This window comes from Microcebus murinus, chromosome 16, assembly GCF_040939455.1.
Source record: "Microcebus murinus isolate Inina chromosome 16, M.murinus_Inina_mat1.0, whole genome shotgun sequence".
Lineage (NCBI taxonomy): Eukaryota > Metazoa > Chordata > Mammalia > Primates > Cheirogaleidae > Microcebus > Microcebus murinus.
The window spans coordinates 24,765,272-24,780,729 of NC_134119.1; the positions used below are offsets into that span (position 1 = coordinate 24,765,272).

The 15,458-nt window shown below is 36.4% G+C and overlaps 1 protein-coding gene across 1 annotated transcript in view; it reads left to right on the plus strand.

Annotated features, from left to right (window-relative positions):
* The window catches only part of GPCPD1 (glycerophosphocholine phosphodiesterase 1), a 57,981-nt gene that overhangs the window by 20,469 nt on the left and 22,054 nt on the right, over positions 1-15,458 (plus strand). The window contains exons 5-11 of the mRNA XM_012755024.2: positions 293-368; positions 2,161-2,202; positions 6,350-6,473; positions 10,145-10,376; positions 13,114-13,276; positions 13,587-13,719; positions 15,384-15,438. Of these exons, the coding sequence (XP_012610478.1) occupies positions 293-368; positions 2,161-2,202; positions 6,350-6,473; positions 10,145-10,376; positions 13,114-13,276; positions 13,587-13,719; positions 15,384-15,438 (825 nt within the window). The remainder of the gene's footprint in view (positions 1-292; positions 369-2,160; positions 2,203-6,349; positions 6,474-10,144; positions 10,377-13,113; positions 13,277-13,586; positions 13,720-15,383; positions 15,439-15,458) is intronic.

A 15,458-nucleotide genomic window follows, 5' to 3' on the forward strand; every position in this document is an offset into this window, starting at 1 on the left:
TGAAAAACATTGAGTATTGTGGGCAGATTTAAGAATGGGTTTAAAACAGTTTTGTGTGCCAGTTCATCTCATTTTTCTTTGTTTACTGCCTCACTCTTATTTTCTTCCAGCATTTCATCATGTTTTGTGACCTGGTACATTCTGATTTTTGGCATATAATATTGATAATTACCAAGATGAATCTCTTGGTCTCATATTTAGTATAAGACTTAGGACACAAACATCTAATGGAGTCATGGGTAGAAAATAAGATATAAGAAATTATTGCAGACGTTTAACTTTTAAATTGCAGACTATCGGTGGTCCATGTCAAGTCATAGTTCACAAGTGGGAGACTCATCTACAACCACGATCAATAACCCCTTTAGGTATGGGCATTAACTGCATCTGTTTGAGGCATATGCATAAAGTTACTAATATGCTGCACAATGGCTTAGTGGGATTTAATAAATTTTTATTCTAAAGTTTAAAGTCAATGCATTGTCAGTACAAATTTCACTGAGCATTTCATGGATCTTTCAAAACTTAACAGTTTTTAATTGCCTTTATCAACTTTATTAGAAATGCTTGCCTAGTTATTTTTATTTTCTTGGGTTAATTTAATTTATTTTATATGGGGTGGTTAGAAAATTTATAAGATACCATTCTTCTTGATGTATAACATCCATGGCTCTATTTGATTACTTGTTTCGAGAACATTTGAGGAAAGAATTGATCTAAAACAAAGACTCTTACATTTTTAACTTGGAACAGTAGAGTAATAGAAGAAGTTATTATACCTTTTAAACTAGTAAATATGGGGGTAAACTTGTATGAACGAACTCAAATTTCTTTGTTGTAGTAGACAGTATATTTAATTTACTTAAATTCCCTGCTGGCTATGCTAAAATTGATATTCAGAGGGTTTTTATTTTATTTAAAAAAATATTTAGTTGTCTTATGCCTTGGCATTTCTCTTCATACAAGTATTTTTTAAATTTCCTTGTCCATATTGAAAATAGAATTTGAAGTTCATTTCACATACATTACCTACTTTATCATCTGTAAATTGACTCAGTGCTTAGTTTTTAGGTAAAGTTAAAATTTAAAGATAATAAATGGCTTGCTGGTTTACTAGCTTAGATTAGAAAGCAATTAAAGTTTCTTCTTTACCCTGTAGCAAGGGCACATCTTGTTTAAACAGATATCTCATTCCATCCTCTTTATTGGATTTTCTTTTTGTATGTTTTAATATGTTTTTGATAGTGTATTAGACATTTTATGATAGTATACTTAAAATTGTAACAGTCCCATACTGAGGTTGGAACGTATTAGGTATTAAACATTTAAAAGACAATTTGTATTTTAAAGCATCTATATTTTCTTATTGTGAGAAGTTGGATGATTTTGTTTGTTTAGAAAGAAATATATTTTATACTTTTGAGAAATAGAACTTTTGAACTTAAAAGCTGTGTGAAATCTACCAGAGAATCTTTATTAGGAAGTATCACATTTATTTTGACAAATACTTCATACTTACGTTAAAGTAAACTGGAAAGGAAATTAGGCAGGGAAGATAATTTGTATTTTACTCAGAGGGGCGGAGCTTTACCGCCATTCTCGGTTTAAATTTCTGTTAGGAGCAGGGCATGTGCTAGCACTTACTCTTTTTTTGGTAGCTCCTCACAGCTCTTTATATAAAGGTAAGTTTATGCTGTTTGTAAAGCTTTTAGCTGGGTGTAGAGAATAGTGGGGGTTTGAGGAGAATTATATTTTAGATAAGTTCAGAATGTGCTACATAAGAATAAGCATTTTAATTGTGCCAAGACCTTTGGTTTGAAAAATCGACAAGGAGTTATGATTGTCCAGCAACCTGTTAGTCTTGTACATGGGTGAGTGTAGAAGTTCATCCCAGTGCCTCTAGAGCACATCTCTCTGAGGAGTTTTCTTTCTCTTATGATATGAATAGTCACCAAAGTATGTAAGAACTATTAAACTGTTTGGTAGTCTCCTTAAAAGGGAATTCTTTATTGAGGGCTACAATAAATATGCTTATTCACTTTGGGCTGCTTTTAAGTTGTAGATTTAATATTTTAAACCTTAAGGTGGGTAATTTCTCAATTTTTCATTCTGTATACATCATGAGTTTTAACTAGGTTTTCTATTTTCCTTAAATTCTAGAAGATGAAATTCTTATTGACGACGGACAATTTGGAATCCACAGTAAGTGAGACTAAGTTTTTTAAATGTTTGCTGATATGATTAAGATCTTACTTTACATTTCATTAGAAATACAGGGAAATATAGGGCACAGGGAAGCAGTCCATAGAGCCAGGTGCTGCATAACAATGTTTTTGTCAAAGACTGTACATATGACAGTGATCCCATAATATTATAATGGAGCTGAAAAATTCCTCTCACCTAGTGATTTTTGTAGCTGTCCTGATATCATAGTGCAGTGCATTACCTTTTCTTTTTTTTTTTTTTTTTTTGAGACAGAGTCTCACTTTGTTGCCCGGGTTAGAGTGAGTCCCATGGCGTCAGCCTAGCTCACAGCATCCTCCAACTCCCGGGCTCAAGCGATCCTCCTGCCTCAGCCTCCCGAGTAGCTGGGACTATAGGCATGCGCCACCATGCCTGGCTAATTTGTTCTATATATATTAGTTGGCCAATTAATTTCTTTCTATTTATGGTAGAGACGGGGTCTTGCTCTTGCTCAGGCTGGTTTCGAACTCCTGACCTTGAGCACATCCACCCGCCTCAGCCTCCCAGAGGGCTAGGATTATAGGCGTCAGCCACCGCGCCTGACTGTGTTACCTTTTCTATGTTTATGGTTATGTACACAGAAACTTACCATTGTGTTATAATTGCCTATAATATTCAGTACAATAAGATGACATACAGGGTTGTGTAGGAGCAGTAGGCTGTACCATGTAAGTTTGTATTAGTACACTGTCTGATGTTCCCATGACAAAGAAATCTAGTGCTTCATTTCTCGATATATCTCTGTTGTTAAGCAATGCATAACTGTAGTATGATTTGAAAATGGAGAAGACTAGATCCAAGAAACAAATATATACTGTTAAATAATGATTAATTTCTAATATAATTCCTATGCTTTATTATTTTTATTATTATTATTATTATTATTTTTGAGACAGAGTCTCACTTTGTTGCCTGAGGTAGAGTGCCATGGTATTAGCCTAGTCTGGGCTCAAGCAATCCTTCTGCCGCATCCTCCCGAGTAGCTGGGTCTGCAGGCAAGTGCAACCATGCCCAGCTAATTTTTTTTTCTGTATATTTTTAGCTGTCCAGTTAACTTCTTTCTATTTTTGGTAGAGATGGGGTCTCGCTCTTGCTCAGGCTGGTGTTGAATTCCTGAGCTCAAAGGATCCATCTGCCTTGGCCTCCCAGATTGCTAGGATTAAAGGCGTGAGCCACCACGCCTGGCCCATGCTTTATTATTTTTATTCCTTTGATTTTAATTTGGTGATTTCAGGCATGTGATTTTATATAATTAATTTTAAAGTATATTGTACATCTAACTTAATATATCATCTCTTTTTAAAACCCTGTTGTGGGCCGGGCGCGGTGGCTCACGCCTGTAATCCTAGCTCTCTAGGAGGCCGAGGCAGGCGGATTGCTCTAGGTCAGGATTTCGAAACCAGCCTGAGCAAGAGCGAGACCCTGTCTCTACTATAAATAGAACGAGAAATTAATTGGCCAACTAACATATCTAGAAAAAAAATTAGCCGGGCATGGCGGCGCATGCCTGTAGTCCCAGCTACTTGGGAGGCTGAGGCAGGAGGATTGCTTGAGCCCAGGAGTTTGAGGTTGCTGTGAGCAAGGCTGACGCCACGGCACTCACTCTAGCCTGGGCAACAAAGTGTGAGACTCTGTCTCAAAAAAAAAATAAATAAAAAATAAAAATAATAAAACCCTGTTGTGAGACTCTGTCTCAATAAAAAATAAATAAAAAAATAAAAATAATAAAACCCTGTTGTGTTTGAAATTACATTAACGATTCTAAACATTTAAAGTGTGAAACATTACTCTTAAGCAAAGTTTGTGCATTTTTATGCTTGCTTATGCATTTACAGTAATAAAATCCTGCAGACTAACCTGAATGTTCCAGTAATTCTGAGTCTTTAAAAATTCATTTACAATAAAGTAAAAAATGCTTTAACTTCTGAATATGTTGAAAATGCTATGTATTTGTTTGTTTTTCTTTTTTTAGTAAATACTGTGTATAGCCTGAGAACTCAAATTTTCTTCAGTGATTAGAATTTTCATGGTGTATCAGGGTTATCATGGCAAACTGTTCTCATTTTAGATTCTATATAGGAGTCAAAAAGTAGGAAGGGTTGGCCGATGTGTGCCTACTGACTCTGAATCAGAGATAAATTGCTGAGCCACTGCACCGGCCTCAGTATAAGTTTTGATACATACAAGAAGGAATATTATGGGGGGGGGGGAACCAAACAAAAAAAAAAAAGGAATTTGACATCTTTGATTTTGTGTGGGATTGTTTATATTACATCAGAAGATTGTCTAAAATTTGAATACTTTTAGTGGTAATTATTTTAGAGTCTTCTCTTTATTAATATTTACAAAAGATAATATTTATGCTACATGTTTTGGAGTGCTTTGTGGAAAAGTAGTTTTCTCCTTTCAGTGGCAATGCATGGCATGTTCCTTTATTACTACATGTTAATTACTGTTTATGGTTGTAAAACATGACATTCATGCCTCAGTTTTTAGTTGCTTTGCCTTAATTTCAGCTTTAGTTCACTTTCAGGATGGAAAGCTGTTTCTCCGACTTTGTCTTTTTTTGAAAACAACGTTAAAAATTTGACAATTTTTAAACATTCTTAAGTTATACTAAGGAGAGAAATTTCTTAATACTCATAGTCCTGTTGATGAAACAGCATAGGTCCAAGACATCAGCAGCTTCTCTGGTATTTATGAAAATTTTATTATTTATGTAGTACCCCCCCCTTTTAATTAAAGAGGTGGGAGGTTGTGAGGAGGAGTGATCACTTGCCACCTTTGTTGTTGTTGAGACAGAGTCTCAACTCTGCCACCCTAGTAGGTAGAGTGCAGTGGCGTCATTGTAGCTCACTGCAACTTTCAACTCCTAGGCTCTAAGCAATCATGTCTCAGTGATTGCTGGGACTCAAGCATGCCACAAGCCGGGCTGGGTTTTTCTTTCTTTCTTTCTTTTTGTTAGAGACGGTCTCATTCTTGCTCAAGCTAGTCTCTAACACAGAGCTCAAGCTGTCTTCCCACCTCGGCCTCCCTGAATGCTAGGATTATAGGCATGAGCCACCACTCCCAGCCAGTAACTTAAAGTTAATGCTAACACAGTGTCATCACAATCATGCAATTTATTTATGACAATATTTAAACGTGAGAATACAGAATTGATTTATAATTTTGTTCTCATCTCAAACCACGAGCACTAGTGGCATTAACTAGTTTTAGTTAAATATCTCATGTGACGCTTTGGGAGTACCCAATTTCCCCGAAAATAAAACCTACCCATAAAATAAGCCCTAGCAGGATTTCTAAGCATTTGCACAATATAAGTCCTACCCCGAAAATAAGACCTAGTGTTGTGCGTGACTATGCAGCATATCTGCACAACCCATGCATTTCGTAGCAGAGTGGGTGAAGAAGATGAGCAGCCCTTCTCATCTGCCCCACATGACAGCTACTACCCCAGTGGTGACCAGAAATGTGCAGGCAGCCACGCCAACTAGGTTGGCTCCCCCTGTCAGATCCTGGCCAGTGGTTCCAAAGGAAATAGAATTTAAAGAAATTCAGGATGATTCGGGGTTTGGAGAGTTATGAAGATGTTCCAAAGAAGAAGACTTAACTATATTTGAATAAATGTAGATTGTTGTACTGTACTTGAAAAAAAATAACACATCCCCTGAAAATAAGCCCTAGGGTGTCTTCTTGAGGAAAAATAAATATAAGACCCTGGGGAAACGCGGTATAATAATAATCATCCCCCCGAGAACAGTTGCTAGGTTAGATGCTGTCTTGGAACATGTGCCCTTTCTGAAACAGATTTATATTATTTTAATCATGGATCCAATATGAATATTTTAACTTAATTGCTAAAGGATAGCTAATTGTTAATACTCCTTTAACTTTTTCCCTCTACTTCACATAAAAGTTCTTTTTCAATGACAGAGTTAAGATTGCCTGTATGTTTGTTTTGGGGAAAAAAGTACCGGAGTTATATAACTTCAGCGTATTAAAATGTGAACATGAACCAGAATTGTCAATATGCATTGGTACTTATTGGGTTGTTACAAAAAATATGTATAATAATTACTGTTCTTCATATTTATTCTGCCAGATGGTGTTGAAACTCTGGATTCTGGATGGCTGACGTGTCAGACTGAAATAAGGTTACGCTTGCATTTTTCTGAGAAACCTCCCGTGTCAATAACCAAGAAAAAATTTAAAAAATCTAGATTTAGGTATGACTGCGTATATTTGTTACTTAGGCCTTTTATTTTTACTGATGATGTAGATTTAAGACCCATTTGGTTTCAGTCTTTAGGTGTATAAACTAAGAACAAAACACACTTAAAATGTTACATGTTCTAATAACTGTAAGGTCTGTAGTAGTGAACTACTTCCTCTCCCCTCCAGATTTGCTACTGTTACACATATGTAAGTTAGTCTTAATATCCAAATTCAGAACCAAAAAAACTTGTTTTTTCTAAGCTTATATATCTTTATAGTCTCTATCATTTAAAATTTCCTAGTTAGTAATAAATAGTTTTAAAATGGATATAATGGAAATGATTTTGTGTTAAATTAGGGAAGAATGGCATAAACAGAGAAAATGATTATTGGAAATAATCCTCAATGTTCTTTTTTTTTTTTTTTTTTTTTTTTTTTGAGACAGAGTCTCGCTTTGTTGTCCAGGCTAGAGTGAGTGCCGTGGCGTCAGCCTAGCTCACAGCAACCTCAAACTACTGGGCTCGAGTGATCCTTCTGCCTCAGCCTCCCGAGTAGCTGGGACTACAGGCATGTGCCACCATGCCCGGCTAATTTTTCATATATATATCAGTTGGCCAATTAATTTCTTTCTATTTATAGTAGAGACGGGGTCTCGCTCTTGCTCAGGCTGGTTTTGAACTCCTGACCTTGAGCAATCCGCCGGCCTCGGCCTCCCAAGAGCTAGGATTACAGGCGTGAGCCACAGCGCCCGGCCTTTTTTTTTTTTTTTTTTTTTTTTTTTGAGACAGAGTCTTGCTTTGTTGCCCATGCTAGTGTGAGTCCTGTGGCGTCAGCCTAGCTCACAGCAACCTCTCCTGGGCTCAATCAATCCTTCTGCCTCGGCCTCCCAAGTAGCTGGGACTACAGGCATGCGCCACCATGCCCGGCTAAGTTTTTCTATATATATTAGTTGGCCAATTAATTTCTTTCTATTTATAGTAGAGATGGGGTCTCGCTCTTGCTCAGGCTGGTTTTGAACTCGGGACCTCGAGCAGTCCGCCTGCCTCGGCCTCCCAGAGTGCTAGGATTACAGGCGTGAGCCACTGCGCCCGGCCTCAGTGTTCTAAATTTTACTGTGGCTTAAAAATAAAAATTTTCTGTGAAGAAAGGTAGAAGTTATCACAGCAGTTCTAGATTAGTTTCTTTTTAAGCCCACATCAATTTTCAAGAGTAATTGATAATAAATACAATACTATCTTCGTAATAAAATTCATAGTAACATTGTAGTTTATAAATCCATAAATATTTTACCATAATTATTTAAATATGATATTTACATATCATAGTTATAAAACAGGGAAGGGAAAGGGTGGGTAATACTTTACAATCCTCTTTGCATTGGCTGTTCTGATTGTGAATAGAGGGTTTTGGGTGTACCTTGTCCCTTTGCCTTAGCTTTTCAAGGCCTCTGCTTTGTTTCTGAAAAAACAAGGTAATTGGACCACATGGTCCATTTGACCTCAGAGGTTTTCTCTAAGTAGTTAGTTTTCCATAATTGAATGTTTTATTTACATGTTATTTAAAAGAAGCAAATTATGTTACAGCTGCAAATTGTCTTATTAGAATAAAACCTTAAAATAGAAGTTATAGAAATCACTTTGTGCATTACATATATTACTGTTTTCTTAGGCTTAAATTAAATTGTATATTATCTTATAACTGTATTTAATTAGGCTCTATAAATTAAATGACCTGATTCCTATTGAAATAATTGTGCATAGCTAGAGATTGGTATTCTCATCATCTTTATTCCACAAATTGATATTAGTGCTAGACTGAGCCTTTAAAGGGCCGGAAATAAATTTGTCCGCAAAGACATCAGGACTCTAAAAAGGTTAGTAGTAGCCAAGCATGGTGATGTGCACCTATAGTCTTAGCTACTTGCGGAGATTGTGGTGGGAGGACTGCTTGAATCCGGGGGTTTAAGGTTGTAGGAGCTGTGATTGTGCCACTGCACTTCAGCTTGGGGGACAGAAATTGACTCTGTCCTTAAAAACAAAAAAAACTCCTTGGCAACATTTTATTTAATTCTTTGTTTTAAGAGACAGGGTCTCTATTGCACAGGCTGGAGTGCATTGGCTATCATGTACACAATCATAGTGCACTACAGCCTCGAACCTCTGGCCCCAAGTCAGCTTCCCACCTCAGACTTTCGAATAGCTGGGACTGTAGGCATATACCACTACACCTGGCTTAGCTTGTGCATTATAAACAAAACACTGGACGTGCATCTCATTACCACTAACTTTTAAACATACATTTCTCTTTTCCATTGACTTCACCAAGTAAGTAGAAAGCATATAGTCTCTTTATGATAGGCTGTAACACTTATATAGCTATTTGAAGAAAACCTTTAACATTGTAACATAAACTAAGTTCTTTTACAGATCCCTTCTCTTTAAACTTTTTTGTTTGTTTTAGTAAAATTGGCTATTTTGCCAACATCTGCATGCCTCTCTTGCCTGTTCATTTCTGTCCATTTGCAGTCTTTGTGTATCCTGTACAGAATGTTTGCTCTTTCAGGCTCACCAAGAGAATCAGTTGTCTGGAACCATTCCTAAGTGTCTGGTTTCAGAAAAGAGATGGTGATTTTTGTTCTGGGTTATCGAAATGCATGATTTTATAGTGTGATTGTAGAACAGTATTACTAACAGAGTAATCTGTATAGCTGACTCCTCAGGGAGACCCCAGAATGTAAGACCCCATGTAAGACATGGTTCGGGGACAAGAGGTCATACAGAGAGAGCAGGCCACTCTAATACAGTTTTATTTGTATTATAAATCAAATCCCATTTAAGTCTACAATGAAAATTTTTTGTATTTCCGTTGTTGCTCTTTATAATAACATTGCTCCATTATATTTTGCCTACATTAATAGCATAGTATTAAAATGTCTATGTATATTTCAATTTGTGCAAGAAATATTCTAGAACTGAATTTACTTATTGTCCTTACAAATATTCAGTACAAATAATTGCTTATCATTGGGAATAGACTAGCCTTTTGGCTTTATAACTTGGGTAACTTGTTTTTGTTTTCATTGCTGTGAGGCCTATAAGAGTTTTATACTCTTGGTTTATTTATTTCATTCTATATATATACATGTATGAAACATTTTTCTTTAGTAATGTAATTTTCACAAAATACCTAGAGTTTCACTGTGGTAAGCTAAAGGGGAACATTTTCAATTTAAACCTCTACTTCTAAGTCTTTTAATACATGCTAAAAGAATATGTTTTAATTTTGTGCTTGAGATATATATACACACACATATATATTTGTGAAACCTATCAAGGACTTCTTATTTTTTTAAGGTTAAGAAATTGAGGTAGCCATTTATAAACAGGATAGTAAATATCTCTTTAGAGTCATTAGAAAAAGAACAATATAGTTAATTATAGTAGGCATAATGGGCATTTATCCTATTTTAGTACTTTATAGAACTATATGTAGATAATAACATCAGTATTTTATAAAACACGTAATGACTTAATCTGTAGAGTGTAGTCTATATGTAATATATTGTTATTTGAAGATTTAGCATATTTTGGGGGCACTTTTAAAATCAGCATTTGGGTAACATTTGTGTAAGTTTTTCTTCTGTGCTACTTTTTGCATTTCATTGTTTTTTTTTATTTTGTAGGGTAAAGCTGACATTGGAGGGTCTGGAAGAAGATGACGATGATAGGGTATCTCCCACTATTCATCACAAAATGTCCAATAGCCTGGAGATATCCTTAATAAGTGACAATGAGTTCAAGTGTAGGCATTCACAGCCAGAGTGTGGTTATGGCCTACAGCCCGATCGTTGGACAGAGTACAGCATACAGACAATGGAACCAGATAACCTGGAACTAATCTTTGATTTTTTTGAGGTAAGCAGTTATTTCATTGAGGGAGTTGAGAAAGAACGCAGGCATAAGCTTATTTTTACATATATTTTGATTTTTATTTTAACCCAATTTGGGTAAAAGTCATGATTCATAAAACTTTTTAGAGGCTTACTGCTCTATACACTTTAGCAGGTTTAAAAAATTTGGAGTTGACATACTTAGGTATAGTTAAGAATATGGTTAAGAGAACATTAGCAGAATTTTTTTTTTTTTTTTTTTTTTTTTTTTTTTTTTTTGAGACAGAGTCTTGGTTTGTTGCTAATGCTAGAGTGCTGTGGCATCCTAGCTCACAGCAACTTCAAACTCCTGGGCTCAAGCAATCCTGATGCCTCAGCCTCCCAGGTAGCTGGGACTACAGGCATGCACCACCATGCCCGGCTAATTTTTTGTATATATATTTTTAGTTGGCCAATTAATTTCTTTCTATTTGTAGTAGAGACAGGGTCTCGCATTTGCTCAGGCTGGTTTTGAACTCCTGGCCTCAAGCAGTCCGCCTGCCTCTGCCTCCCAGAGTGCTAGGATCACAGGCGTGAGCCACTGAGCCTGGCCCCAGAATTGATGACTTGATGTCAGACCAGATGACTTGATGTCTGTATCTATTAAACAATCTAAATATAAATGAAAAGTATCCAAAGGAGCCTGTAAGAATAAATGGAGGTCTGGGCAGGTTGTCTATCTTGGTGGACAACCTGATATAAGTAGCATGATTGAGTCATTGCCTTGAGGAAAAAAGTCTTCTGTTGTTTATCAAGGTGCTTTATTATGAGGATTCAGTGTGACAATGGACTTATTTTGCAACTTTACTTCATTTGTGTCGGGGAGGGGTGTGGGAGAGAGTGAGTGAGTGAGTGAGTGACAGACAGACAGAGTCTGTTGCCCAGACTGGAGTGCAGTAGTGTTATCATAGTTCACTGTAACCTCAAACTCCTGGGCTCAAGCAGTCCTTCTGCCTCAGTCTCCCAAGTCGATAGGACTACAGGGTTGTGCCACCAAACCCAGGTAATCTTTAAATTTTTTTTGTTAGACAAGGGTCTCACTATGTTGCACAGGCTGGTCTTGAACTTTTGGGCCCAACCAATCCTTTCACCTTGGCCACCAAAAGTGCTGGGATTACAGGCATGAGCTATTGTGTCTGGCTTGATTTTATCAATATGTAATAAAAAGTTATAAAACACATGCCAGTTTGTTCAGAATGTGAGCTGCCAACTTTCTGGAGCTACTTGTGTTAGTTATCTCACTGGCTGTTCAGATGCTCCCCTTACTGCAGTACTTGGTACCTCCCCTAAAGTCCTAACTGCAGTGTGCCTGGCTCAGCAGTTATGTGCACTTTTGTTTGTTAGCCTCTAGCTAGCTCTTCCGCCACCTCCACTCCCATTTCCACCAGATTAGAGTTTACATCTTTGAGGGTAGGGAACATGTCTTGATCAGCAGGAGCACCTAGCCATAGTTTCTTGAGAACAGCTTAATTCAGGGTGGTTTTAAACCTGTGGAGTGAACCCTGTTACATATAGTAAAATTATTGTAATCTTTGAGTTTAATTTGATGATGCTTTTAAACATCCTTTGTGAATTGCTTTTTGGCTACCTTGCATTGTATGAGATTTAAAGTTTTTTTTTTTTTTTTTTTTTTTTTTTGAGACAGTGTCTCGCTTTATTGCCTAGGCTAGAGTGAGTGCCGTGGCGTCAGCCTAGCTCACAGCAACCTCAAACTCCTGGGCTCAAGCAATCCTTCTGCCTCAGCCTCCCAAGTAGCTGGGACTACAGGCATGTGCCACCATGCCCGGCTAATTTTTTTCTATATATATTAGTTGGCCAATTAATTTCTTTCTATTTATAGTAGAGACGGGGTCTCGCTCTTGCTCAGGCTGGTTTCGAACTCCTGACCTTGAGCAATCCGCCCGCCTCGGCCTCCCAGAGAGCTAGGATTACAGGCGTGAGCCACCGCGCCCGGCCGAGATTTAAAGTTTTTCCTCTTAGAGTTTACATATTTGTAAATCCAAAGATCACATTTTTTAAAAGCTACAATTTGATTTTACCTAAGAAATAAGTCTATGGGACTTCATTATAAAGATAAATTTTGGTTAACATTTCCGTTTAGGATCTAACTTTTAATAATCTCTTCAACATCCTAAGTTCCCTTTCATTTGGTTAGCATTTTTGATAATACTGTTTTATTCATAAACTAGGCTGATAAAAAAGCCAGTGTATTCTCAAAAAATGAGTATTTGGTTTCCTATGTGCCACTTGTATAGACAAATTTTTAGAGAATCTAATATACATTAAAAATTCAGTACAAATATACCTTAGTCTTACAATGTAAAAGCATTTAGAAATATGTAGGCATTGCTTTAAATTCACTCAATGTGTATTAGATCATAAGTGCAAATCAGAATTGTGATTAATAAGGTAATATATTAATATAAAAATCAAAATATATTTTAAAAGAAAATATATCTTTTATTATAAAGAAGCCATCTAAATTACCTGAATATAAGTTTGATTATATTTGTTATCAGTCCTCTTCTATGGAATGAGACCTCTTCCATGGAATACCTTAATGAGTTGACATTAAGGTATTTTTTTGATATTTAAATTGAAAATAATGTAAGTTTAAGAATTAGGATTTCCTTCTGAGTTGGCTGTGGTAAAAAAAAAAAAAATTAAAACACTTAAGTTCTTAAAAAAAAAAAGAGGATTATTTTAGACCTTATTTTTTTCAGGAAGATCTCAGTGAACATGTAGTTCAAGGTGATACCATTCCTGGACATGTGGGTACAGCATGCCTTTTATCATCTACCATTGCTGAGAGTGGGAAGAGTGCTGGAATTCTTACTCTTCCCATCATGAGCAGAAATTCCAGGAAAACAATAGGCAAAGTGAGAGGTAAGTTTGGCAAAACAGTGGTGAGACCTTTTACAAATAAGCTAAGGTTAAGTTAGAATTTAAGTAGTTTCAAATTGGGAATGGTAAAGATTAAATTAATAATTGCCTTAGATTATTAACTGATATAGCAATTTTAAGGAGCATATCAAATTTTCTAGGAGCTTTACCTTGAATCAGTTTTGACTTATTTTTTTTTCTATTTGATAGCGATTGATAAGGCTGGTTTAAGTGTAATTTAAATGTATTTGAATTCATAATGGCCTCTTTACTCATCTTTATCTTTGTCCTTGCCTTTTTTTTTCCATGACAGTTGACTATATAATAATTAAACCATTACCAGGATACAGTTGTGACATGAAATCTTCATTTTCCAAGTATTGGAAGCCAAGAATACCATTGGATGTTGGCCATCGGGGTGCAGGAAACTCTACAACAACTGCCCAGTAGGTTGAATATTTGAATAGGGTTAGCATGCACTAACTTATGTTAGGTAAAGTCACATTGGTTTTACCTCCTAATGGTCAAATGCTTTTATTATTACCCTGGGAATTAAAAATAATATGATAATTAGAGTTACTATTTGAAAATAATTAGAAACTAACCCTAAGATTCTGCTCTGTCTGTATAATATTCTACTGAATTGGTAATGAGAAAGAAGTTAAAGGTAGAAAGTCAGGAGGGAACGCTTGATGCAGAAAGTTTTGTGGCATCAGTGTGTCTGTGTTGTGGTCCATATTTTTGGCGTGTTGCCCTATCTGGGTTTTTCAGTTTCCTCATCCATAAAATGGAAGTTTGGACAGGATTGTATAATACCAATTTAGCTCCAAGCACCATGGTTCTAAGAAAGTATAAGTAAACACAAGAAATATTAATTAGTTTATCTAGATCTCGACAGAATGATGCTGTCTCTTCTCAGCAGACAGATTCCAGCCTAGTGCAGCTGTCTTTCGTTCCCTTCCGGTTTTGTAAGTTTATCGAATTACCTGATCATTGCCACAGATTTTCTACCACAAATTTTAAGCTTACCGCATTTTATTTATTTATTTATTTATTTTATTTTATTTTATTTTTTTTTTGAGACAGTGTCTCACTTTCTCACCCGGGCTAGAGTGCCATGGTGTCAGCCTAGCTCACAGCAACCGCAAACTCCTGGGCTCAAGTGATCCTCCTGCCTCAGCCTCCAGAGTAGCTGGGAGCACAGGCATGCGCCACCATACCTAGCCTACCACATTAGTTTAAGTGATGCTGTGATAGCTTTGGGATCTTTGAAGATCATTATGATATTTTAAGGTCTAATAAAACAAATCAAATCACCACTTAAGAAAGAAGCACTCTCAGAACCCATCTTATAAACAATAAGTTTTCTTGCTTTCCATTCTTTTTCTTTTTTTTAAAGATAGCGTCTTCCTCTCTTGACCAGTCTAAAGTCCAGTGGCATGATCATAGCTCACTGCAGCCTCCTACTTCTGAGCTCAAGCGATCCTCCTGGTTCAGCCTCCCAGGTAGCTAGGACTACAGGTGCACGACACCACGCCTGGCTAATATTTTAATTTTTTGTAGAGATGAAGTCTTGCTATGTTGCCCAGGCTGGTTTTGAACCCTGGCCTTAAGTGATCCTCCTTCCTTGGCCTCTCAGCCTGCTAGGATTATAGACATGAGTCATTGTTCTTGTTCTTAATACAATTTCCATACTTCTCCCTGTTGGTATGTCAGTCTTTTCCCATTCCCCCATGGTCTGCCAATATTAAGTCATCTGGAGGCTTCACTGCAAAGAACAAGTTTCTATTTCATGCCATTGAAAAGGATTGTTTTCTTTAATTGGTCACTCTACTTGTCTCCAAGAAAAAAATCTGTAGTTCAGGGGAAGTATATGTTCTGGTATAGGATATGTGTATATTTAGCTTGTAAATGCTTGTAAATGCTAGAGATTATGCACATACCGGCCAACTGATTGCCACCATCATATTTTTGGATGGCAAAATTAACCTCAAAATAGAGAATAAGTACTATTTCCCATTGTTGAAAATATATCACAATTGGCTTTCTATTGCATTTATTTATTTATCTTTCCTATATTCTATGATAACTATATTTTTCTCTATTTTAGGCTGGCTAAAGTTCAAGAAAATACTATTGCTTCTTTAAGAAACGCTGCTAGTCATGTAAGTAACTATTCTTTCTT